General features: G+C 37.9%; 4 protein-coding genes across 7 annotated transcripts; 2 read left to right on the plus strand and 2 right to left on the minus strand.

Moving 5' to 3' along the window:
• Positions 1 to 1,635: 1,635 nt before the first annotated feature.
• On the minus strand, positions 1,636 to 6,238 carry LOC126783564 (disease resistance protein RPV1-like). The gene is made up of 6 exons (XM_050509048.1): positions 5,958 to 6,238; positions 5,307 to 5,824; positions 4,088 to 5,192; positions 3,433 to 3,912; positions 2,397 to 3,341; positions 1,636 to 2,309 (listed from the first exon to the last, which is right to left on the minus strand). The coding sequence occupies exons 1-6, from the start codon at positions 5,964 to 5,966 to the stop codon at positions 1,791 to 1,793; spliced, it is 3,576 nt and encodes a 1,191-aa protein (XP_050365005.1). The 5' UTR covers positions 5,967 to 6,238; the 3' UTR covers positions 1,636 to 1,790.
• A 911-nt stretch (positions 6,239 to 7,149) lies between these two features.
• LOC126783567 (aspartic proteinase Asp1-like) lies at positions 7,150 to 10,318 on the plus strand. Of its 3 annotated transcripts, none has more exons than XM_050509052.1 (9): positions 7,150 to 7,450; positions 8,143 to 8,260; positions 8,353 to 8,579; positions 8,800 to 9,030; positions 9,110 to 9,248; positions 9,336 to 9,530; positions 9,624 to 9,696; positions 9,790 to 9,877; positions 9,962 to 10,318. In XM_050509052.1, exons 1-9 carry the CDS (start codon positions 7,266 to 7,268, stop codon positions 10,056 to 10,058), a joined length of 1,353 nt encoding a protein of 450 aa, XP_050365009.1. In that variant the 5' UTR covers positions 7,150 to 7,265; the 3' UTR covers positions 10,059 to 10,318. The 3 variants fall into 3 exon arrangements, with proteins under 3 accessions (XP_050365009.1, XP_050365011.1, XP_050365010.1); XM_050509054.1 differs by having other exon boundaries at positions 7,151 to 7,450; positions 9,967 to 10,318; XM_050509053.1 differs by having other exon boundaries at positions 7,152 to 7,450; positions 9,790 to 10,318.
• LOC126783565 (kinesin-like protein KIN-7C, mitochondrial) lies at positions 10,099 to 19,504 on the minus strand. Of its 2 annotated transcripts, none has more exons than XR_007670883.1 (26): positions 19,121 to 19,504; positions 18,899 to 18,996; positions 18,616 to 18,705; positions 18,373 to 18,425; positions 17,988 to 18,053; positions 17,858 to 17,911; positions 17,653 to 17,712; positions 17,493 to 17,571; positions 17,226 to 17,293; positions 16,906 to 16,965; positions 16,655 to 16,759; positions 16,184 to 16,288; positions 15,930 to 16,037; positions 15,667 to 15,813; positions 14,868 to 15,050; positions 14,537 to 14,707; positions 13,628 to 13,870; positions 13,264 to 13,404; positions 13,047 to 13,172; positions 12,388 to 12,438; positions 12,254 to 12,301; positions 11,947 to 12,171; positions 11,079 to 11,828; positions 10,791 to 10,880; positions 10,565 to 10,640; positions 10,099 to 10,430 (listed from the first exon to the last, which is right to left on the minus strand). XR_007670883.1 is itself a non-coding variant. In XM_050509049.1 (26 exons), the coding sequence occupies exons 1-25, from the start codon at positions 19,372 to 19,374 to the stop codon at positions 10,620 to 10,622; spliced, it is 3,396 nt and encodes a 1,131-aa protein (XP_050365006.1). In that variant the 5' UTR covers positions 19,375 to 19,504; the 3' UTR covers positions 10,099 to 10,430; positions 10,573 to 10,619. The 2 variants fall into 2 exon arrangements, 1 of the variants encoding a protein (XP_050365006.1); XM_050509049.1 differs by having other exon boundaries at positions 10,573 to 10,640.
• Positions 19,505 to 22,933: 3,429 nt separating this feature from the next.
• LOC126783569 (replication factor C subunit 3) lies at positions 22,934 to 25,743 on the plus strand. Its single transcript, XM_050509058.1, has 9 exons — positions 22,934 to 23,197; positions 23,529 to 23,745; positions 23,878 to 23,957; positions 24,046 to 24,205; positions 24,314 to 24,395; positions 24,615 to 24,744; positions 24,832 to 24,895; positions 24,973 to 25,041; positions 25,498 to 25,743. Exons 1-9 carry the CDS (start codon positions 23,005 to 23,007, stop codon positions 25,595 to 25,597), a joined length of 1,095 nt encoding a protein of 364 aa, XP_050365015.1. The 5' UTR covers positions 22,934 to 23,004; the 3' UTR covers positions 25,598 to 25,743.
• The last annotated feature ends 53 nt before the right edge of the window (positions 25,744 to 25,796 follow it).

The raw sequence follows: 25,796 nt of genomic DNA on the forward strand, positions 1-25,796 counted from the left end.
ATGGCCGGCCCGTTAAACACATAATTTTATATTGTTTATATAAATATTTAAATAATTATAATAATAAAAATTGAATGTTAGACCTTTAAATATAAACCTCTTGATATTTCATTATTTTATTTACATTATGTCACAAAAATATCATCAAAGTAATAATAAAAAGTCATAGTTTTGACATATGTAATGTTTTAGAAATAAAATTATCAAATGTGCTATTCTAAATAATCATATAAAATAAATATTTTAATAACACATTTTTTTATGTTAATTGTGTCTTATAATGCTAATGGGGCGGACTGGTCCACTTCTTGGCTCGGCCCGGGCCCGGACCTGGCCCGATATGAACTGAACCGTGGACCGAACTGAACCGAACTTAATATTTAAGCAAATTAGCCGGCCGAACTCGGCAGGAAAAATAAATAGACCGGCCCGTTTGCCACCTCTACTGTCATCCATGCAAAACCCAGCATGTTCATATGTCTTTCAAATGTACACGATCTTAATCAATTAATTATATAACTCCTTGTGTGTGTGTATGAAACTATAAAACATTCTGTATACAAATACGTACATAGAGTGATAACTAGATATTAAGAAGTTGCAGAGATGTTACTTAATAGCTAGGGCAGGAAGTTCCACAGAGATGGAAAGAAAGAATGAAGTCATATTCAGGAAGCGAAGAGCAAGAAAGAATGAAGTTGCGGAGAAATATGTGTAATCGGTCTGCAGTTATTGTAAGAAAGAAAATGTGATGGTAGCTGTACGTGTATATATAGATACAGATACGTACCCTCTATCCCTACGGGACACTCACTAAGTCACTATAGATGTACCTACTTTATGTACTCAGAATCTTAACCATTCATCTATGTTATTTTTTGTAACCAAATGTTAGTCAATAACTCAGTAATTATTTAGATGTTATGTGTACGTACACTGCTATATACTGAAAACCTTCCAGGAAATTAATTGTTCAGTACCCGACAAACAGATGAAAACTAGCAATATCTTCTATTGAAATTTTTGTGAGAAATGACTCATGTTCTAACCCATTAAAAAAGACGATTTGTTGTCTAGTGGAGGATTTCGAGTCTTCGTTAGTCACGTGAATCACTTATTTATCAAGTGAAATAAGAATGAAATTAATGATGATAAGAAGGAATAGGTACTTTTGTATTGTTTCAGTTATTATATTTACGGGAGCAATATGTAACAAATACCAAAGCAGCATCCTAGCAAGTTGATAACTTAAGGAATTTAAACAGAGGCCATTGCCGAAAGAAAGGGGTACGAGGAACACATGCTACCAAGTTAATTCAGAGTTGCACATGTTGTTTGGTTCATTAGCATGTGGTACATGTGGTACCTGAATAAGTTTCGGTTTAAACAATATAGAACACACCCGTCTTTATAGTTTATAGCGTATGCACTAGTGTTTCTGATAATTGAATGAAAGAAGGGATTTGTTGAATACGGTAATCAATCCGTTGTACTAATCAATCCATTAAGTTTCGGTTCCTAACCTGTATTACTCATATTCTAAATGATTATGATATAATTAAGCTAGGTAATTGCTCGTACAAGAATTTTGTGGGATGGATAAAACAGAGGAAGGAGTAATGACTAATAAGTTGGTTGACGAAAATATTGCTGATGGATTAAAAGGCACGAGCAGTAAAACTTTAGACGGCAGTTTCATGCATTGTGAAACAATTTTGCCTCGAATGTGCGTGCTACAAAATTTAAGAGCCGGAAAAGGAGATTCATGATAGCCGTGGCCGGGTATCATCTTACAACACGTGAATGCCACACTTCTTCACCTTTATCAATCCCAGGACCTTATTTTCAGGATCGTTGTAATATTTAGGGTAGAAGCGAAACGACGCCTCAGTTACCTTGTTGAGAGGGATGGCATCACTGCTCATGTTTCCTTTGCGCCTAAACACGAACCGTTCAAAAAACACCACCACGTGATCCTCCTTTAAAAGGAAGCCATTATTAACACGACCCCAAATATATGTGGATTCGAACTGGTAGTGATAGGCTTCCCCGTCGGTGTTGGTTTTGAGACTGCACTCACATACCAAACGAAATCCGATTGAAGGGTCATCCTGGGGGAATATTGCGCATTCGGGATTTGCAATGACAGCAGATGCAGCAAAATCCAAGTATGAGTATTTCTTGGTTGTTGTTGGATGAAGATCATGAGGAAACTGGATGTTTATTTCACATCCCTCCCCTTCATACCTGAACCATCTTGGAATTTCATTTCCCGGACAATCCACCGTTACTTGATGAAAAGAATGCGCCTGTAGGAAAACAGCATGTATATAACTATATATATATATATATTGAGAGAGAGAGAGAGAGAGAGAGAGAGAGAGAGAGAGATGTACCTCTTTTAATGATGCCATTTGCATACATCTAAGCTGTGCATCACCCATTATGTTGTTCCTTGCAGTCTCATCCAACTCGCAGCAATCAGTAAACCTAACCCTCACGAAATGGCAAGTATGCCCCAGATTTTGATGTTGTTTGCAAGGTTGCATTGAGCTTGCAACGCTCTTCAATGAAGTGCAGCCTCTCGCGTCCAAATCTTTTAGCTGCGACGGGAGCTCTGGTAAAGATTGAAGCTTCTGGCATTTGTACAAGTCTAGCCTGAGCAGCCCAGAAACATGCTTGATGCTTGCAGGTATCTTCTTAATCATGGTTCCACTTAAATCTAACTCTTGTAATGTGGATAAGCAAATGAGATTATCAGGGATTTCCAATACTTTGCAATATCTGAGCCTCAGAGTTTTCAAAGAGCTCAAACCACCGACCACTGACCACGAGGAAGGCCATCTTTTGCGATGCGAGAGGTTAGAAAGATCCAGAAATTCAAGATGATTCAAATTGTAGATGCACTCCGGGATAGACACAGCCGCTGAACAACATAAACTCAAGTGTTTGAGCCCAATTCGATTTTGATTAGTACCATACACATTCGGCTGACAACTGTTGGTGCTGCTTGGAAGATTTTTAAGCTTCCGGCAAAACGAAAGATTCAATGTCTGAAGCTTTTCGTGAGACCAAATTGATGGCGATAATTCTTCTATTCCGGTGAAACTCAAATCTAAGAATTCTAAATTGCACGGTATCTCCCGGAAGGTTTTCAGATTTTCGCACCCGTTCAGATTTAAGTAAGTAAGATTCTCCAGACTTTGGAAATAGGAAGGAACTTGAACTCTTGAACACCTACGTAGATCTATCCTTTCAATATATCGACTACGAGAGAGATCTGGAACTACAATAAGTTGTTTGGAGTAGCTAAGATTTAAACATTTCAAATTCCCAAGATTCTGTGAGCAAAAAATTAGTAACAAGATAAATTAAAAGAATAGCAAATTAAATAGAGAAGACGTAAAAGTGGCAAAACTAATCCATCCATACCTGGACACTATTCCAAAGTCGCTCGACTTGGCTATGGGGCATATGAATCTCAACAAGGTTTTCAGGAAAATATTTTGATGGCAAAGATTTCCAAGGGTATCCATCCCAATACAGATATCTGAGCCCTTCCGGGAGAGACTGTAGACCTCTAGGAAATTGCACTTTGCAGTACTTCTTGAAAACTTCATAATCATAATCACACTCCTTGCCGTAGGAACCTAGCAATCTTAAGGACCCCCAGATCCTTGATTTGGCAAGGAGACACTGCCATGCTTTGACCACAGGAAGCCAAGAAAACAAGCTCGGTTGCTTCTCCTCGATAGTCCATCTTCTCTGACGTTTACATTTCTCATGCACTTCTTGTGGCACATATAACTGTAGCAACTTCAGGTTCTGCATATCCATGAAGGCTGTAGGACTTAATTGTATATCTCGAATCTTAGACATGTCAAGGTACATGGCTTCAACTGTTGAAATTCCCTACAAATTAAGGGTAAAGTATAAACAAGCAAGCATACAATGTCAGTATAGGAGGCAATGAATTCAACATAAGATATTCATACATCTAGAAACTGAATCGGCAAAATTAAAGAACCAAAAACAATGTTTTTCTTTTTCCTAGCTAGTTTGAAAATTGTCAAGGACTATGACTAACCGATTTGTGACGCAATATTTGATAGGCATCCTTAGCATTCCACACTCTTTTGCGTTTTCCAAGCTCCACGATACCACCTTCTTCAATTGCCCTTCCCATTTCTTGCAGCAAATCATGCATCTCTACTCGGTCGTGTCTAATAGAAATAAGAGACATATCAATGAGAATTCCAATTCCTGATGAGGGAAAGAACCCACGCAATTCCAGTACTCTTTTTGCATCAGATATATTCTCCCCTTTGAGAAAACAGGCAATATCAAGAAATATTCCCTTTTCATTTTCTTCTAATCCATTATAACTCAATCTCAACACATTCTGTATATTCTGGTTTGGAAATGTCTTCATTTTTTTAAATTCATCTTCCCAGACTATTTTACTATTGCAATGAAGGAATGAGGAAGCCAAAACTTTAAGAGCTAATGGAATGCCTCCAGCATAATCTACCACTTCTTCCGACAACTTTGAATAACCTTGTTTAGAAGAGTCATCTTCAAATGCAATCGATTGGAACAGCTGAAGAGCTTCATGATTAGACAACAGATTCACCTTGTAGATATGATCCTCATGCACCCTCTTCTTCAGTAGGCGCCTATTTCTCGTTGTTATAATAATTCTACTTCCAGGGCCAAACTGAACTTGATCTCCAAGTAAAATGTCTAACTGGCTCAAGTCACTCACATCATCAAGAACTGCAAGGACCTTTGTACGAGAAAGCCTATCTATGATATAACTTGACCCTATGGATGGAGAGTCAATACATAAATGTTCTTCCTGTAGCAACTTACGAAAAAGTTCATTTCGCAAATGATTAAGGCCATGTTTCTCTGATTGTTCCCTAACATTTGCTAAAAACACACAAGCATGGAATTCAGATGAGTTTCGGTGAAAAACTGCATCAGCAAGGGTGGTCTTACCACAACCACCCATACCCCAAATACCTACTGTGCGAATGCAAATATCTTGTGCAGGAATGCATAACAACATCTCCAGTTGTTGAATGTGCTTTTTCATCCCAACCAGGCCCTTTGCAAAATATGACAATTTACCATTCATCAGTTTCATCCAAATATCCTTGACAATTTTCTCAACTAGTGCATTCTCATTCCTGGAATATAAGGATCAAGATAACAAATCATAGAGTTAGCAATCCTCTATATATCAATCAAATTGTAACTCACACTAACTACTAGAATGAAGTTACTAAGTATACGTTAACTACCTCATATCTTGTGATTGTGAATGAAATCCGGATAGATTGGCTCCTCTTGTTAAAGCATCCCTCCATGTGTGGACCTTGTCCATGTTGTCTTTGAATCTCTCTTCAAGAACTGCAAATGCATCTGCATATGTCCCTTCCTGCCACCGTACATGTGAAGGATCGATATCATAGAAAACAGGTATAACAAGCTGTCCATGATCTTGATTACATTTCATTATATGCACAAGTTCATCTAAACACCATGCAGAAGAGGCATAGTGTTCTGAGAAAGTGATTATCGAAAGCTTGGATTGCTCGATTGCTGTCAACAAGGCGGGTCCAAGTTCATCTCCTCTCTCAAGTGACTTGTCGTCCATGTAAGTATAAATTTTCTTCCTCTCCAAAGCAGCATAGAGATGGCTTACAAATTTAAGGCGGGTGTCCTCTCCTCTAAAACTCAGAAAGACATCATATTTCTGTTGAGGGAGGACACGAGCAACAGAAGTAGAAGATGAAGAAGCCGCAGCCATGTTCGTAACCTGTACATTCATGTGAGGACTAGTTTATGAAAAAGCTAGCTAATACAAAAATCTGTATGATTGATAAAAAGCAGAGGAGTGTTGACTAATAAAGTAATAAGTTAGTTGATGAAAATTTTGAGTGCGGATTTACCTCTAACATGAATCAACGAATTGCAGGAAGATTGAGAAGTTCAACTAGCAAGAACAATTCATAACCAGCTTCGGTTTCCAGGGAGATTACTTAGCAAAGATGGAGGAGTTGCAGAAAGCTATGAATTTGCAAAGATCGGATTATGGCAATAGTAGACTGATACTTGTGTGGTGTGCATTATTGTATTGGGTTGCTATTTAATCAAATAGAAAGTCTGACCTAAATTTTCCTCCGAAATAATCAATGAGCAATGGGGTAGGATGGAAATGGAGCTTAATTTTATGGTAGCTTGGAAGAAGCTCTCTGGTCCCGTGGATGACTTATGAGTCTTCTAGTATGAACTGCATTGTATGGTAGAAAGAAGAACGGTAGATGTGACTGAGCGTGTGATATTTCTTGGATGGAGAAGTCAATTCATGAATTTATCCTTATCTCATGCTAAACAATCCATCCGTTTTTGTCGATACATTTTTTTTCTATAAGACATTCTAACAAGTTTTCCCAAGTCCAGAGACTAATTTGTATCGATAGATTATATCAACTGATGAGTCATGTCAAAATCCAAAACGCTCATTGGCTATCTATTTATCTCTCTTTTATTTTGAGAGGGAATCACGTACTTACTTAGCATCACTTAGAGTTGGAAATTACAACAGTAACTCGAGGATATAGCTTAGAATACTCATGAAAATAGTAATTTTTAGAGACTGAAACTTAGGCCTTGGATTGTCACTAAACCCTACAGCCACTCCACAAAAGTAGAATTATGGAACCACAAATATGAAAGAGCATATTACAAGGAAGCATCCTAAGAATTTCCGCGTAATAACCCAAGGGACTTCTTCAAGCTTCACAGTTCAATTTGTCAAAGAAAAAAAAAGCTTCACAATTTAAAGTCTGATTTCAGGTTGCAATGTTGATTGAAGTTATTATTATTTAATTATTTTTCTTGAGAATGTATTATTATTTGATTTTCAACAGACATTGTTTTAGAATAATGTATTTCACTGTATTTGGGAGAAAACACATTTTGTGTTTGACTGGCACACCTGTTAATGACCATATTACCCTTACGAAACAGCGAGTAACTCAACGCAGTGGGGCAGTTTCGACCTTGACACCAAGACAATCAATCCGCGTTGTCTTTCTCTGCTGGCGCGGTGAAACTTCCTCAGCAAAATTTTCCAATAGACTCTTCCTCGTAGAAAACAAAGTGGAGACTTGTTCGACTACTGGAGAAGCCTCTCCTCCAACTCCCTCTTCGATTTCCCAACACCTTAAACCCCACTGTTTCATCCAAACTCACAAATGGGTCGCAGCGTTAAACCCCGATTAACATTGACGGCGTTATTGGTTCTGTGTTTGTCTGCAACGTTTTTCTGTTGCTGTCTCTGCGAAACCAATCAGCCCCAGACGAATAAGAAGTCGGCCCACTTGGACACCTATGGTTCTTCTGCTGTTTTCCCTCTTCAGGGCAATGTTTATCCTCTTGGGTATTAGATTCTTCCCACCTCTTTGCTTTTTAATTCGTTTGTGTTTTGTTTTTAATTCACAGTTGAATCTGTGTTGAGTTGTTGTGAGGGAATGGATGAGGATTTGTAGAGCTTGTTGGGAGATTAAAGCTTAATCTTTCCTTTCTTGGTTGATTATTTTGTTGACCAAGTTTTAACTGTTCTTGGATTGCTGGATGCTTTTAGTTATTGGATTATGTTTCTCTGTTTCGGTTTAGATTTTTCTGGGATTACAGTATTGTTTTTGCTGAGCAGTTGGCTTTTCGTTTAGTAAGTTGATAGAGTAGTGTTTCTGTGCTTAACTTTTGTATACCCTTTTTCTCTTTTGTATTTTTTTTAATTGTCTGATTGCTTTTGGCAACTGAACTTGATCACAGTACTTTCCCTTTGTCTTGATCAGTGTTTCTGATATCCACTATATTGTATATGTAAAAAAAGTTTCAATCTTTCCTTAATCACTTTAGAAAAGGTGCAGAATTTCCTCCTTTATATTTTCTTATAGTGATCTACTTCATTTTGTTTTCATATACGATCTCCTGTGCATTTTGGTTGATTAGATGGAAGTACATGGTAGTCTTTCTGTTTCGGCTTTTCCGTTTCATCCAAACCCCTTATTGATATGGTGTGTGAATTCCTTACAAGATTTGATTGTGAATTGTGATTTCATTCTGCAGGTACTACTCTGTGTCCCTCAGCATTGGCAACCCAGGCAAGCGTTTCGACCTTGATATTGATACTGGTAGTGATCTCACATGGGTCCAATGTGATGCTCCCTGTACCGGCTGTACCAAGGTGAAGCTTTTTATATATTATGGGACTTCTGGACCGGCATTATGACCATGTTCTTACCTAGTGCTTGTGTGTGTGTGTGTATCTTTGTATAGCCCCGCGAGCATCTTTATAAACCAAAAAACAACCTTGTTCAATGTGAAGACCCTCTTTGTGCGGCATTTCATTCACCGGCAAGTTATCCGTGCAACACTCCAAGTGACCAATGTGACTATGAAGTTGAATATGCTGATCAAGGTTCATCTCTGGGTGTGCTGGTCAAGGATTACTTTCCCCTGAAATTCACCAATGGCTCTCAGCTTGGTCCTCGTTTGACATTTGGGTGGGGTTTTAGTTGTCATCTTTTCATATCCATTACCAGCATTAGAAACTGTTGATGTTGCTCATTTTATTTTGAACCCCTTCAATTTCATAATAGTTGGGAGATGAAGCTCAAAAATGCAAGTAAACCAAATTTTATGCAACAGATCAAGCTTGAAAAGAAAGCTCATGACATTCTACTTATGATCTAAAAGATTTAATTCTGTTATTGTTGGCTGCAGGTGTGGATATGATCAAAAACATTCTGGTCTAAGTTTGCCTTCCACCACTGGAGTTCTTGGCCTTGGTACTGGCAAAGTGAGCATTGTGTCACAATTAAGTCGCCTGGGTTTGACTAAAAATGTGGTTGGTCACTGTTTAAGTGGGCAAGGAGGAGGATATCTGTTCTTTGGGGATGATATTGTCCCTTTTTCAGGAGTCATGTGGACTCCAAGGTCAAGCAATTTGTTGGAGTAAGTAGCTTCAATTTATCCCATGTTCTTTGTAATTGAGTATTGTGTCTAATTTGTATTCATCTTTGCCTATATATAGAAATCACTACTCATCTGGACCAGCAGAACTTGTCTTTGGTGGTAAGCCCACTGGTGTGAAGGGCCTCGACTTGGTTTTTGACAGTGGGAGCTCCTACACTTACTTCAATTCCAAAGCTTACGGAGCATTAGTTAAGCTGGTGAGAAGAAACAGTTGCCTGCCATTCTTTTGTAGTTAATTGTTCGAATAATCTGCAAAGAAACTGAATTGATGATCATGTATGTAGTTGAGAACTGATTTGAAAGGTAGGCCTCTGAAGGATGCAACTGAAGACACATCCCTGCCAATTTGCTGGAAAGGCAGCAAACCTTTCAAATCTGTCCGTGACGCACAAAGTTATTTCAAACCCTTCTCACTGAGCTTTACTAATGTCAAGAATGTTCAGCTGCAAATATCACCCGAAGCTTATCTCATAGTTTCAGTAAGCAGCCAAATTTTATTTCTTTACCTCCTGTTAGCAGTTGACAAACAAAAAGACCCTGAAAAGCATATCTGACAAAATTCTTCTTTTCAGAAACATGGCAATGTGTGCTTGGGGATATTGAACGGCTCTGAAGTTGGACTGGGAAGCATGAACATTATAGGAGGTATGCTGACAAAAAAAAAACCCTCATTCAGTAATTTCTTTTCTTCTCTTCTGTGGTCAAGTTCCTTATCTCTTTCTTTTCTTCTGTTTACAGATATTACTTTGTTAGATAAAATTGTGATATATGACAATGAGAACCGGCGAATTGGATGGGGTCCGGCAAATTGCAATAGGCTTCCCAAGTCCTGATCCTTACTCTTACAAATTTATTTTTTTGCCATAATCTCTGGTGAGGGTTTCTCATCAAGAAACTCTCTTTTTTCCAGTGTAGTTCGTGAATATTGTGAAGGTGTTTCCCAGCTCTATGTAGCCAATTTGGGTATCTTGGAGGAGCGTTGTCCTGCTTTTGCTTCTGATGACTAGTGATGCCATGTACAAAGAAGTCTCCGTTCCAAATAGTATATGCAGAAATCTATTGGATTTATATGTAGCAGATACTGGTTACAACTTTTTGGTGTTAAAGAAGCTTTGTCTATTTTAAGCAGAAGCACCACTCATCCGTGGTATGTTGCCTGTAATAGAAGTTACAGGCTGGGAAATGCAAGTGGGTATATATCCCAATAGATGAATGCATGTATTAACATATAGTATATAATATTCTTCAGTAACCATTTAACTTTTAAGTTACTGGACAACTGCATCACCTACAATATTGCTTCCTCGAGTAGAAGGAAGTCAGTTGATCTGGTTACTGTTACCAAACTGTACAAAGCACATTAAACATCTGCTGACTACCTGCAAGTGCAAAGGTTCATCAGTACTATCTTCTAGTTCATGGCACCCTTATTCCATGATTTTGAGGCTTTGAGCAATGTCTAATGAGCAGTTAGCAACGTGCATTTGCCAATAAAAGATCGGACAAAACTAACCTGAATACCTAACTACGTCAATCTGGGATTTCGCTAAATAAGTGCTCTCAGCTTGCTACAAGACACGATTTGCGCACTGCATATAGGAAAAATCCAGCATTATCAATCAAAGTTACGGCTCCGATACCTTTGTCCAAGCAACAAATATTCACGAACTTTTAAGGTGTAAATGAAAAAAAATGTGGATCTTCCTACTTTTCTTCCAGCATGTAGACAGAAGAATTACCTTTGCATGGCAAATCTTTGTTATAGCCTCAACATGAAGGTTCTGCAACTGTTCAAGAGTGGTGACATCAAGACCAGCAACATCTTCACCCTGAAAATACTCTTTTTAAACTCTATTTATGTTTCCATTACAGAGCTCTGTGAAAATGAACTAAAATTGAACTGATAAAAATGATTAAAAATAAATTATCACAACTACAGCTAAATGTTTTAATATAATTAGTAGATGGGGGTATTTCATAAAATAACCCACAGGATCATTTACTAGATTAGTTAACACGGAACATACCTTGAACCTGGAAATATAGGACTCCAGCTCTTTGCGTCTTCTCTTTTCTTCCATATAGCTGGCTCTTAAATCTTCAAATGTACCCATCTCATTCAAGTTTTCACTGCTTTCATTGTCCTTGAACATAGCGTATGAATGATCAATAGATGGCACATTCCCATCTCTAAGTCTCGTATGTGAACTTTCAGACTCAAGAACCCCTTGAATTGACACATCATCAGCAATATTACCAGACTTCCTCAATTTCGCAACCCCCATCCGCATATTTTCCAGCTCATTTTCCAAATCAACTTCACGTTGTTTCACATTCTCTAGTGTAATCCGTAGATCATGTTCTAACTGATCTCTTTCATATAGTTCTTTCTCTAGAGCAGCTTCTCTTAGACATCTTGCACTAAGTTCTTTCTGCAGCTCCTCAACCAGAACTACATCCTCCGACTTTTTATGGAATCCATTAGCTCGGGCCCCATTTCTGCTATTTTTCTTCATATCATATGAAGTAGACCTTTGGCAACAGTTTGATCGGCACTGAAGCTCTTTTGCGGCAGCAAGATCACCAGTCAGCTTGGCGTTTTCATAAGAAAGCTTTGTTACTTCTTCAGCCAAGTTTCTAAGCTCCACCGCTGCAGCTGAAGCCAACTCTTTGGCATACGAAGCTTCTTCCGAAAGTTTCAGATTCTGAACTTCGAGCCCCTCCTGTTCTTCAGACAGTATCACCCTCTCTTGCTTCATATCTTCTATTTTAGAAGCCTAAGAAAACAAATTAAAATGCCATTGGTGACCACATAGCAATAAAGATACAGAAACCAAAAGGAGAAAGGATAATGGGTTTCCCAGAGCTGGAGATGCAAGGAAAGCAAAGGATAACCTGTGCATGGATTTGTGATTTAAAGTATGCATCTTTGTTACACTGTTTGGAGTCCTCCAGGGATAGGATTCTGTTTAAGCTCATCACACTGGTCGGTGTATTTTCATCAGCACAGGTTTCTTCAAATGGAGCGATCCTATCTCTTTCATCATTGTTCTTTTCTTTAGAACTAAGTTGTTGCCTTAGCAGCAGAATTGTCTCTTGCATTTCTGCGTTCTCTGAACTCTGCAACAAAGTGAATTTCTAATAAAGCACTTGAAGAAAAAGAATAGAGTGCACAAAAGGAGCCACACATCTATACGAGTACCTTCATCTGTAGTTGCTCCTGAAGTATCCTATTGTCTGCTGTCTTGATCTGAATTAATATCAAATGACCAAACTGATCAACTTAGTAAATGGTTTCAAATTATCAGTGTTATGAAGATATAATCATTAACAAACCTCGAGTTCAAAAGTTTTCTCATTTAACTGAGTAGTGAGCTTGGACAAAGCCTGCATGAAAATGGAGCAAACTGATCAGAAAGCATAAAGTAATGCCTTACTAAAATATTTTAAAACGAGCTCATATTCTGCTAAATAACACTTGACATACCAATAGAAACCCTAAAACTGAGAAAAATAAAAGCTTATTACTCATTATCTTAATATAAGTGGATCATGTGAAATGTAGCTCCGATCATCAATTGATGATATGGCTAAGGTCTGTAATCAGAAAATTTCAGGTAAACATAGAGCAACACTTTTTTTCTTTGCTTTTTAAATTCCCTTGCATAATCAATATTGTTAGATTTGAATATCCAATATCCCTCAAGTAATGACATGTGCTTGTGTTTTTGTTCTATTGAAATATGCTTAACCATGTTACACAAAAAGGACCAACAGAATTTCACTTTTTTTTTGTAAGAAGAGAATTAAGGATCTTCTGATAAGAGGAAAGACATGTAGCAAGGCGACACTCTCTGCGGTAATGGTATTAATAAGTTCAATAATATAATTATTAATTTTGTAGAGGCCTAAAAGATATCTGATCCAAAAATTTTGCATAAGAAAGACATGTTCACCCAGATTCTCTTCAAATTATTAGCAAAAAGAGTAGTTACCTGAGACATTTCACTATTGTTAGACCTATGCGCAGTCATCTCAAGTGATCCAATCATGCGTTGCTCAAGAACACGTATCTGAAACTTCTTTTCACTGATTTCATCCTTCAACTTTTGCATTTGTTCCTATTTTAGCCAACATAAGCATCGAAACGTTACCACAAGGATACCAATCAGATTAAAAAACTTGGCCCTAAAAGTTAAAGTGATTTCTCACCCTAAGTTTTGAATCTTCTGGGTTGGTAGCTGTTTGCTCGGACAATCTTTTCAGAGAACTTGTACACAATGCTACCTCCCCAGCTAACATTTTAACTTGCTCACGAAGGAGATCCATTTGATCGGTTATTGTGAATCCAGTCTGCAAAAGAGTAGTATAGCAAATCCAGTTAGCATTATATCATCATGCTACAATGTAATGCAAATGCTACATATCAGACTGATATTACACTTATTAGTAATACCAAAGCATGCATGCATGCACAATTGCTTCTCATTATATCATTCCATAATCTCGTACTCACTTGGAACATATAATTATCTACTCAAATCAGAAGCTAAAAAAAGGATAGAGTTCCCCTAACTGGAGGCAAATGCCGACCACCAACTGCAGCACCAAACAAATCACCAGCTTGGGTTCTTTCTGGAAATGAGTCAATGATGGTATGATCATCTCCCCTTCTGCTGACAGACTTTCTTCGTCCATCCTTCAAATCAATGGAGTTGACTTTATTTTGAGAAGACTTTGAACAAGGTGCTGGTGAACCACTAGTAGAAGAGCTCTCACTATCAGCACTTGGTGACAATCCCATGAGAAGCTCAGGTTTCTGTCGAGAAAGCAGTTGAGTGTTGTCTGGATGAGTGTTCAATCCATATAGTATAAATCATCTTGCCACAAGTAAATATATATTTTCCTCTTGTATAACTCAATGAATCAGAGAGTTTTAGTGGTGTACATTGACAGAGAGATGAATGTATACTATACAGATAGTGGTTGAACTAACTAACTTATAACTTATGGGGAATGAAATAACAAGGCTTAACAATATAGCTGAGCTATCAACTTGATCATCTGACAACAATGCATCCCTTTCATGTTGGGCCCACCTATTTGTATGATATTATGTCAACAAGATATGCAAGTGTTTCTCCCAAATCTACAGCTAACCCTAACACTTAAAATATGCAGTCGAGACATTAGCATAACAAAAAAAAGATTAATTTTAGATATGGCCAAATCTATTTTAGAGAAGCAGTTTTTACAGAGTAGTTTATTTGACGCCTTGACTGGCATCGACCATCCGTCCATAAGTTTTATTGAAAATTCAGAATAAAGAAGAGAAACAAAGGTCTAGCTTAAAAGTAAGCACTGAATTACAAAGGTGAAGGAAAATTGTCATCGCATTATCCAAATTCTATATTTTGTCCTACAATAAACAGTAAATATCAAAGCCATACTGAAGTCAGAACTACAGAAACAAATGTATACTTACTTTCAGTTTAAACCATCCAAGCATTCCACGTCTTCTGTTTCGTTTGTAATCCTTGACCAACTCGTCAAGATTAGTGACCTCATCTCTTCCTTCGACTGAAATCTCGGAAGCATAACTTAGAGCATCATCATCAATCACATATTCCCTTTTTTTATCAGGCAGATATGCTAGCTGCATTGAAAATGGGTCAATTATTAACTTGATGAGGAAGATCACAGCAGTTGTCTACAGTTTCTATTTGAGAATCATAATCATAAAACAAGTTCCCCCTTAAAACAAATTTCAATAAATCTATATTCCATCTAAACAGCTGAACTATTTGACCACATACCTCATCTTCCCCAAATGAATGCCTCCGTCTATTGCTAGGCCTTTCAGATATGCTATGTGGTATGTTATTTTTTGTGGAGACTAAGATTAGTTTAGTCAATCGTTGTATTCTTCCCATTAAAGCTGCCTTGGCTTCTTCCTCCTCTTCCAATCTTGACCGCAATCTCACCTGTCCAGCTTCCAGCTTTTACATGCAGAAAACAAATTGTTAAAAAAAAATAAATCATTGGATGCAAAAAAAAAAGAAAGGAAAAAGACAAATGGCATTATTGATTTTTTAGAAGAAATAAAATGTAAAATAGGAGAGAGAGAGAGAGAGAGAGAGAGAGAGAGAGAGAGAGAGAGAAAGAGAGAGACTAGAGAGTATTATTGATCTAGCACCCTCATATTTTATTCCCAAACGTCCGTAAACCTCAGATTGGTGGGCTAGCTTGTCAATTTTTACCCCAAAAAAAAGGACTAGAGCATCAAGCTGTAGTGCTACTTCTCAGCTCTTTGATCAACTATGGACAGTTTGTTATCTCCTAGACGCCTTAAACCTCAGATCAATAGGCTAGCTTTTCAAGTTTTGATACTATTTCTCAGCTGTTTAATCAATTATGGATGGCTGAAAGGCACAATGCTAAGATGCATCCAAAAGTATTTAGTCTAATGATTCCGAATAGAGAAGTGCTACCTCATTTATTGTTTTGACAAAAGGATAATTTTTTATTGATTTCCCATTTAAAGCTTTATTGTTAGATAATTAAGTATTAACTCTAAAAAAAAACTTATAAGAAAATATGATCACATGCACAAACCTGAAGCTTCAAATTAACCAGGTCTTCCTGTGTAGATGCAGGTACATTTGGTGTTTCCATCATGCCACGTTTTAACAGCTGAAGCTCTTCCTTTAAACTGGTAATTTCCCTTTGATACTTTTTGATAAGAGACTTTTCATCGATAATCTAAAAGTAAACATAAAAATAAATAAAAGAACCATCAAAACAGGTAACATTAAAACAAATAAAATTGTATTTTCATGCTAACGCCACCCAGGATAAAAATTCAAACTGATATTCACCTTATTTTGGGCAGCTTTTACTTCCACATACTTGCTCCGATGTGCAAACTTCAGTGTGTTGTGCGTCTCCTCAGTATTGCTAGAAGCAGGGGTCAGAGTGCAAATGAGCTAAAATGACCATATCAAGAATGTTTTCGGGTGTTAGTACTGCGTTACTAGCAAAAAGAGACTTTGCATGACAGCTACTTGAATAGTTGAAAACAGAAAAATATGATCATATGAAGACTAGAAAGTATGAATTGAATGAGACTTACAGATATACGACCATGACCGCTGAGGGAGGACTGCAACAAACGGGTGAGTTTTGAATCTCGATAAGGAATATGAGTTGCCTTCCCATCTGTGAGTTTGGATATCACCTGCAACAAGAAACAATTATAAGATTAAAAGAAAAAATTCACATGTGTTGCAATGATTTCAAATGAGAATTATCTAATAACTAAATGCAATCATATATGCAAGTGGAAATTCATGAGCTCTACATTGTAGCATATCAGCTGTGGTTGATCAGCTCTCCAATATAAAACCATGAATGGCAATCAAAGATGAAAACCAAGTGTTTTCAGGCATATTGTGCCCTTGAATTGACAGGTATGGGTGTGGGAACTGGGAAGAACATAATACTAGAGAATAGATAAGTGTATATTTGTGTTCATAGGAGGAATTGTATGTATTGAACTAGTGGAACTGAAAATCAAAGAGACCGACAATAAGAATTATCTTACAGTGCCTAGCGTGAGCAAGCTTTTATTGATGTATGAGCCCTCCTTTCTCCTCAATCCAGTCGTTTCAGTTTTAGAACTTTCAGATCCTGCAAGATCAATTAAGTGCTGCCAAGGAATGAAGGAAATTTGAATTATATATGGCTCACTGCATAATAAAATTCCAACCATTGTTGGACACTTGGCCTGGATAAATTACACTATCGGACAACACAAATTAAACTTTGAAAAGGAACAACAATTTAAGAACTAACCAACTGGGACAAGGTGACATCTTCTTCTCCATTTTCACCTCGCGGACTGCTTTCTATAGTCTGAAAAAAAAATTATAGCAAAGGTGGAATAATGAGCAATGCAATCTATAGAATAATAATGATGAGTTAATTCGCAGAGATTCCTAAGCTCCATCATCTCTCAATTTAATCAAGCTTTTAATTGACATAGTACTCAACCAATATATCTAAAAAACAAGAAAAGACTTGTGGTAAATAATGATTGAACCTAACAGAATATGGCATTATCAAACTACAAACAGAACATATTACCAATTTAATCAAATATTAAAGGCAGTTACCAATGTGAAGATAGTATGGCTGCGACTGCTTAGTAGATTAAAATTGTTAGAACCAACGTGTCTATGCTCTGCAATCAACAGAAAAGAATGTTACCGATCAGCTGCACAAGGTACAGAGAATAAGGGGATGGGAGGGAAAAGCAACAGCAAGATAGGGAAAAGGATAATAGTGTTCCCTAATTATTATTATTTCTGAGTTTGACTCGGACACAAAGATTAATAGAGACAAGAAAATTTACACCCAGAAAAAAGTGTGTGCTTCTATACCTTCTCCAGTTGCTATTAAGGAAAGAGCATGAGCAGGAGACAAAACAACTTCCTCTTTGATTCCTTCAACATAAGTTCCCTGCCCAATAAAGTAGCACTTTCAACACAATTCGAAGGCCATAAACAATGACTTGTAGGTCTTTTATGATCATACACACACCTGAGCATCCTCTCTTATTCGTAGGTTCTGTCCTGTTGAATCAAGTAAATCGTTTATGACCTGTCAAAGAAACAGGATGAAAAGCAACTTGAGCTAATAGATACAGCAGCATAACAAAAGTGGCTTTGTTATGGTTTAAATTCTTCTTTTCTGTTGGATAAAGGCCTAAATAGAATAGTAAAAAAATCATTAAGATAAGACTAACCTCATTGTAAATTTCAAGATATGAAACACGGAGAAGAAACTCTCGCCCAGGTGTCTGACATCATAAGCAGGTTAAAGTAAGAAACTCATTATATAAATATTGCAAATTAGCTTAGGAAAGCATCTGCAACCTCTTGTATAATTCCAAACACATCCTTCACTGCCAGAGGAATAATACCAGGTGACTTCTGCTCCCCCTGGATTAAAGAATGAAACATACTCTATAACTTGCAAATACTGAAAGATAAGACGCAGAATGTCTATGACAGAAAGGTCAAAGCAAAATTTGAGCAACATACGGCCTTGAAGGGGGATGTATTATCATAATGGATTAAGAAAAACAGTCAGTAGGCATTACAATTTGTTTTTAAAGAATCTCCATTCACCATGGTGAAATGTAAAGAAAACAATAGAAGGATAAAGGCTGCATATGACATAGACTTATGTCAATGGATTACAGAAGATGTTGGCCCCCAAAATGACTAGTGCTTACTATATTCACAAATGTCAACTTACATGCATTGTATGAGTCTTCCCACTACTAGTAACACCATATGCAAATACAGTACCTGCACAAAAACAGAGCAACATCAAGCCAACATGAAATCACAAGTCTTCACCATACACATACATTCATATAGCTCACTGACTACGACTGTTAACCGTAAGCTTTCAATGTTACAGAGGCATCAAAAGACAACTAACATTGAAACAAAGTATATGTGCAGCGGTTAATTCAAGTTCAGTAAAAGTATTTACCATTAATCCCTTGCATAACACCACTGATAACATGCTGCGCCGCGATATCGTATACATGGCGCGTCGTGGTTGCTGGACCAAAAACCTTATCTGCAGCAACCACCACAAATAACATAATCAGTTACAAAACCACTCAAACATTAAAGTCCTTAATCTCGAAATGTAGCTTAAGAGTTAAATGCTTTTCTCTATATACAACTCAAAAAATTAATGAGAGTATATTAGCAACAAAAACAATTCTTATATAAAAAAATGTGAAGAAAAATTGTAAAAAATTACTAACCAAATCCATAAGCAATGTCAGCGTTGAACTCATTCCTCACTGTACAGTCACCATCAGCATACCAAGCAATCTCATCTCCTTTGTTAATCTCACGAGCACTGCACCAAATTCAAACCCCACATTTCATCCCCAAAACTAAATATTCAAAATTCAAAAATTCCAAGGCACCAAAATTTCAACACTCAAACGGTGACGGAGCTGGAGCTGAGAGCCCAGCCGTACCTGAGGGGGCGAAACCTAACGGTGACGGTGACATTCTCTTTAGCCTTGGAGACATCGGGCGGGGTCAAGCTGGAGGCGGAGGCCGGCGAGGGGGCAGAGGGCTTGGACGGCGGTCGGGAGGAGGAAGATGATGTAGAGGAAGGCGTGGCGGGACGGACGGGAGGCTTGGACGGCGGCGCCGGCGACTTGCGGGAACGGAATGGCGAGATTGAGGATCTCTGGTGGGACCTGGAGGCGGAGCCGCCGGAGAACATTGCGGCGGTGCGAAGAGAGAGAGGGAATTGAGGTGTAGAGAGAGAAAATGGGGGTGGAGAGAGAGAGAGAGAGGCGTCTGGGGTTATGGTGGAGACTCGTTCTTCGCTCTCACAGTAGTAGAGGACTCCTTTTTCCCTCCCTCCAAAAACCATGAGCTTTTTGGACTTTTGGTCATTTTGGTGCTTTGAAATTTTGTTTTTTGGCTGCTGCTACTTGGCTGTGGGAATAGATTCATTTGAGGGGAAAATGTCGGGAATGCCCCTGGAGGATCTTGGGGAATATTGTCTTCGGCCTTGGGATGGCCAATGGGGCATCTCTGTCTGGTGATTATTTTTTTGTTGTTGGGAAGAATTTGGAAGTAGAGGTCATACCGTCAATTTCATCAAGTTTGTGTTGAATTTCTAATACGAATTTCGTCCGTTAAGTAATGAGAATAGAAATTTAGGACTGTCTCCAACAATTGTTGTGTTGTGACCGGCCATATCGATGGGGGTGGAAAATTCAAATATGAGTAGTGTGTCAAGAAAACCCATTCAAGATGCAAATTCAACACATGTCAAGAAGAGATGTATGTTGAGATGAACCAAATAACAAATAGATATCCATTTTGTTGTCGCGAGGTACAAAACACCATCACTCACATATGGCTGAATTGCAAATAGTGTGAAGACGAGATTATGACCAGTCTCGTTAGTACTGCTAAGCGGGTGCTAATCGAGCTAGGCGGGAACTCATTAAACATATTTTGGGAACTCAACAATCCCTTGTGAAGGGATCTCAGGATCTTAGGGAGACATAAATGAAGTTGCAGCTTGGTTTTATTGATGAAGGCATGACTATACAACTGCTGGGCCTAGTGCCATTAAAACCATGCCCTACAGAGAAAAGAACAATTGGGATCTAGAGTATGAATTTTCAAAATCTGGTGCATTGTGGTGGAGCATCATTATCAAATAATGGTGGCTGCAGAATCACATTATATTTGTCCCAAGGCATTTTTCATATCCGTCATAACTAGCTTGATGTAAACTCGTCTCAGTACAAGTGCGGAATCGCATTACATAACCCATAAACTAATGAAACTATTTTTGAAAGACAAGTTATGGATCAGAGGCTGCTATTAAGCTCCTGCTTTGATAATCTGAAATTGCACTACCCTTGGCTTGACAAACTCAAAGATGACAGTGTCCCCAGGTGAAGTTTTGTGTTTTTTGAAAACCTTTGACAATCCCGGCCTCATCATCAGAGGCTTACCACCAAGTCCAACAACCCAGGAATTCCCAAATGCATCTTTGATCTTTAAGGTCATCCCAGCCCTGTAACCATGCTTTTTGACTACTTCCATTGGAATCCTCTGCATTGGAAAAAATTCAAATCAGGGGGAAAACTAATAAAAAGATCATGCAATCATGCTAGCCAGAACTGTTTTAATTGAAAAGTTTCAATCATTAACAAGTAATGGATATTTCAAGATTAATATGATGAAGATGTAGATTGTATAAATTTTATACTTTATATCGAAACTGTGCAATATTTAATTTTTCAAGTAACATGGAGCATAAAGCACCTATTATATTGTACTATTAATCAGAATAATAGTTGACTTGCACAGTTGAATGTATATTGGGCAACCAAGTACTCACCACCCCAAACAATGTATGTTTCCTCAAAGTTCTACAGACAAAATGATTCTCTGACTGGAATGGAATCGGTGTTTCTTCTACATGATCAACTGCTGCAGTAAAAGAAGTCATTACAAATTAGCACATAATCAAAAACTTCCAACAGCTGACAGCTGTTGAGAAGTAAAAGAGAGTATAACCCAGCGACTTACCCCTCTTTTTGTCAGCACGACTGTCACTTCTAACGGCAGCAAAACCATTGCTCTCACTTCCCCTCTTGGCTGCTGTTACATTCTTCTCACATAAAGTTTTACCATATATTGTCACTTTGAACATTGACACACCATCATAACTGAAAATCAGAAAATCCCCAACTTCTAGAGGATGATACTTCACAAAATCCTCCCAACCCTTATGGAAAAACAATCGAGGACCTCTCTTATCTAATTCCACATCCCAACATTGTCCACTTGGGCCTCTAAGACGATATACTTGCATTGAGCATCTGTTCAAGTTCTTGATGAATGTTGATGGTATACGCTACAAAAGTACAGATTTTTTGTAAGTTCTTATTCACTTAAGATCTCATATGAATCAAAGCAATGTCATTAGTCATTACATCTGGACGATGTTCGTAACCAAGGATTGGCAAAGCTATAACTAATTTCAAAACAGACAGAAAATATCTACGGACCAAATCTTTCCAAAGCATATGCAGGGTCTAACACGAAGAAGTAAAATAAATAGAATGTACTGTATGTACTTTAAATAGTGGAGTATAAATGGGATAAGTGTTGAAAGGGGAAGTGAGACACATTTCTGCTTTTTTTGTGGAGAACTCCTAATTTGGTTTTAAACATTCTCTTCGACTGTTTAAAACTGCTTTTTTTAATTTTTTTTCTAAGGATATTAACTATTTCGTTATATGCTATGAAATCTTTGGTATATGGTAATGTATTATCCTCACCCTAATCCCAGCCATTAGAAAGAATCAAATACAATTTGAAATTCTTAGCCAAAGAACATCATACATTTCAGGAAGAAGTGGACTCAAACAGTCAAAAGTTTAGCAAGCTAGTAATCATCAAATGAAGTTTCATGAGTGTCAACCAGAATCATTCACCTATAGATGAAACGAAGATCTTAAATGACAAAGGGGAAAAGAAAAGACAGCAACATACACAAGTAACAGAAATGAGAAGAGATCAGAATGATACCAGTTCCCTAGAAAAATCACCCTTAAGGGCCTTGAAAAAGGATGGTCTTCTTGTTGAAAGCTGAATCTTCCTAGCCATTTGAAGATGCTCTTGTCCAAAGTACCCAAACTTTCAGCTCTTGAATTAAAACAAACAGGAAACTGAGAAACTGGTAGGTTCAATATATAATATAATTAATAAAGAAAAACCAAATAAACTAATGAACACAAATATGTATCAAAACCAAAACTCCTACCCTACAAGGCTACAATCAAAGGAAGCAGAAACCAGAGAGAAGAAAAGGAGAAGAAGAAAAAAGATCCAACCTTGAAGCTTGAAGATGAGGAAGAATGCAGAACCAATGGCAAAGGTTGTATATCAAATGCAAGAAGTAATGACAATGGAAATAGAAGCCAATCAAAAGGCTGAAAGAACTGAGCACAGGGTCCAAGAGTAGATACACCAGAATGCAGAAGTAACCACCCTGCCATTAGCATTCATGGTTAGTGATGACTGTTTTGGGTTCTGAATCCTGAAGCTCTGGTTAACCTTCAATGAGTGTCTGCCTATTCTTGTACAAGGCTCCTCTGTTTTATCATTTATGCAAATAGCGGTAAGTGGTACTTTATGTAAATTTCACAAACTTGCTGGGCTAACACTCAAACGGTTTTATTATTTTCCCAAAAAAAAAAAAAGGCGAGCTACAAAGAAGGGCGGGATTACCTCAAATCAATCCAAGTTGGCGCCATAGTTACTACCTGAGATCACTAAAACCCTCGATTCCGACTGCCCCTAAAACCCTAGACTGACGATGGCTGAGCTCATCGCTCCCATGGACATCGACGGCGACGACACCAACCCCTCTCCTCTCAAACCCAACAACAACAAGGGCAAAAACGTCGTCGTTTCCGACCCCGTCCACGGCGAAGCCACTCCCTGGGTCGAGAAGTACCGCCCTCAGTCCCTCGACGACGTCGCCGCCCACCGCGACATCGTCGACACCAGTAAGCAACTCCCGCCCACTCCCTTAGATACTAAAGATTTAACCTTTTATGTAAATTTCAAGGGTTTTGCTTCTGGGTTTTACTGTCTGATTTTTACTTCGATTTTGGATTCATGTCAATAATGTGGGAGCTTATGTGAATATTGCATGGATAAATCTGAGAATCTTACCAGTTTCTTAGTTTCTGTGAAAAAATGAGGTGAAATTGGGGTTTAGGGTTTTGGTTTGTGTTGCAGTAAAATTAGGGGCAGAAATGTTGTTAATGTTTTATGTTTGAGGTTCAATTTAGGTTGTCAAATGATGGAAATTGTTGTTGTGGTTGTGGTGAATAGTTGATAGGCTGACTAGTGAAAACAGATTGCCACACCTCCTACTGTATGGCCCTCCTGGCACTGGAAAGACTTCCACAATTCTGGCCGTCGCACGCAAGCTCTACGGGCCACAGTATCGTTCGATGATTCTCGAGTTGAATGCATCAGATGACAGGGGAATTGATGTTGTGAGGGAACAGATCCAGAATTTTGCCGGCACACAGAGTCTTTCCTTTGGGTATGCATATCTCAGAGGAGGCCCTTTCCTTTGTTTTTTGTTTTTTTTTTTTGTTCTTTGATCCTGGCATTTTGGTTTCTGGCTTGAAAGCACTGGATTAGTAACTTATTAGCTACGATTTTGGATTGACAGTGCAAAGCCACCTGTAAAGTTGATCTTACTGGATGAGGCAGATGCAATGACTAAGGATGCTCAGTTTGCTTTGAGAAGAGGTATAAATTATTTGTTGTGCATTATATTTTGTATGTTTTAAGTTTTTCTGCTGATTCTCGTTTGTTTTCTATATTTTTTGGGGTGCAGTTATTGAAAAATACACAAAGAGCACTAGGTTTTCTCTAATCTGTAACCATGTCAACAAGATTATTCCAGCATTACAGTCAAGGTGTACACGTTTTCGGTTTGCCCCACTTGATTCATTTCATGTGACAGAGCGACTCAAACATGTTATAGAAGCTGAAGGGTAAGTACTATCTTTTCTATTTCGTTTTTGCAAAGTGCAGATATGTAAAGATGTGAGTGACTTTTTTTATTTGGTAACTTGTCTTTGACATTTTGTGCATTGGACTAGGCTTGATGTGTCTGAGAGTGGATTAGCAGCAGTTGTACGGCTTAGCAATGGAGACATGAGAAAGGCTCTGAACATTCTGCAGGTTATATTACCTCTATGAGGATGTTTCTTGTTTGTGTGTGTATTCTTCTTTCTCTCTTCACTTTGTATATATGTTAGAAATTTTATAAATAATTCACCATTTATAGAATTAATCATGAGGACCCGTAGACTTTGTAACTATTATTGGTTGTGTTTTAATGTATTTTCTATCATGTATGGATTGTAAATAACACGTCCAGTTCTGCTTCAATGAATGCAGTCTACTCATATGGCTTCACAGAAGATAACTGAAGATGCAGTTTATCTTTGCACAGGAAACCCATTGCCCAAGGACATTGAGCAAATATCTCACTGGCTTTTGAATGAGTCCTTTACAGAGAGTTTCAAACGTATTCACTACCTTTACTTTCTTTAGTCTTACAAGCAGGAATATGTCTCAGAAAGTTTTTTTTACTTATATACTTCTTCTATTGCAGGAATTTCTGATATGAAAGCAACAAAGGGATTGGCTTTGGTAGATATTGTTAGAGAAGTGACTATGTAAGTGCTGCTTTATTTTCTATAATCCCTCTGGGTGCTTATTTCATTATCTCATTTACACTGCTTTATTTGAACAGGTTTGTTTTTAAGATTAAGATGCCAGCAGATGTTCGAGTTCTGTTAATCAATGATTTAGCTGACATAGAGTATGTATCTCTGTCCCCTACCGTCTTTTCACTTGCTGACTGTTCTTTCAATCTGGGCTAAACATAAAATGGGGGACCCAGCTTTTTGGCATTGTGATAATCAATGTAATTGTGCACATAGTGAAGAATAGAGGTGGGTTTGTGCAAGCGCGTGTGTATTAACTTCCTTCTGAACGGTGTAGCTTAATCGAATTCAATATCTGGCCATGTATTATATGGTTAGATTAGGTTTATAACATTCACTAGAGAAGCACGAATCTTGATTACTGAACGGGTGAGCATATAATGCCAGTTGCAGAAGATTTTTCAGGCTAGGATAGGTTTGAGAGGTTATGGTCAATATGATTGACCTATTGTTGTTATTAGCCTTGCCAAATTCTTTATATATGGAAGTTTTAGTTGATAAAGCGTGATTAGTTTGTTTATTGATCAGCAAAAGTTGACTAACATTTGCAGGTACAGATTGACCTTTGGATGCAATGATACATTGCAACTTGGATCAATGATTGCTACTTTTACGAAAGCTCGCTCTGCACTTGTTGCTGCTGCAAAGTAGCATTGCTGTGGTCTTTTTAATGCTGAAGTCTAAGAATGTGAAGGTGTTATCTCGTTAGTTTGAAACTTTGAACTGTTAAGACTTCGGCTTTCATAATAGTTTTCAACATGTACTTTGGATGTGCACACCATTGTTGAGATATCCAATGTTTTTTCCTAGTAGTTAGTCTGCTTCTTCAAACGTTCAATCTATTACCCTC

This window comes from Argentina anserina, chromosome 2 (assembly GCF_933775445.1).
Source record: "Argentina anserina chromosome 2, drPotAnse1.1, whole genome shotgun sequence".
NCBI lineage: Eukaryota > Viridiplantae > Streptophyta > Magnoliopsida > Rosales > Rosaceae > Argentina > Argentina anserina.

Bases quoted from the DNA above. Each gene is read 5' to 3' on its own strand.
- LOC126783565 (XM_050509049.1), bottom strand. From the start codon at position 19,374: ATGTTCTCCGGCGGCTCCGCCTCCAGGTCCCACCAGAGATCCTCAATC. The intron at 18,054-18,372 runs GTAAGTTGACAT...TCTTTAATCCAG, and splicing joins GGAAGACTCATACAATGCAT to GGGGAGCAGAAGTCACCTGG. The intron at 17,912-17,987 runs GTTGCAGATGCT...TTATGATGTCAG, and splicing joins TGTTTGGAATTATACAAGAG to ACACCTGGGCGAGAGTTTCT.
- LOC126783567 (XM_050509052.1), top strand. From the start codon at position 7,266: ATGGGTCGCAGCGTTAAACCCCGATTAACATTGACGGCGTTATTGGTT. The intron at 8,580-8,799 runs GTGGGGTTTTAG...TGTTGGCTGCAG, and splicing joins GGTCCTCGTTTGACATTTGG to GTGTGGATATGATCAAAAAC. The intron at 9,697-9,789 runs GTATGCTGACAA...TTCTGTTTACAG, and splicing joins AAGCATGAACATTATAGGAG to ATATTACTTTGTTAGATAAA.
- LOC126783569 (XM_050509058.1), top strand. From the start codon at position 23,005: ATGGCTGAGCTCATCGCTCCCATGGACATCGACGGCGACGACACCAAC. The intron at 24,206-24,313 runs GTAAGTACTATC...GCATTGGACTAG, and splicing joins CATGTTATAGAAGCTGAAGG to GCTTGATGTGTCTGAGAGTG. The intron at 24,896-24,972 runs GTAAGTGCTGCT...TTATTTGAACAG, and splicing joins ATTGTTAGAGAAGTGACTAT to GTTTGTTTTTAAGATTAAGA.
- LOC126783564 (XM_050509048.1), bottom strand. The intron at 3,913-4,087 runs GTTAGTCATAGT...CTTAATTTGTAG, and splicing joins AAATATTGCGTCACAAATCG to GGAATTTCAACAGTTGAAGC. The intron at 2,310-2,396 runs GTACATCTCTCT...GTTTTCCTACAG, and splicing joins AAATGGCATCATTAAAAGAG to GCGCATTCTTTTCATCAAGT.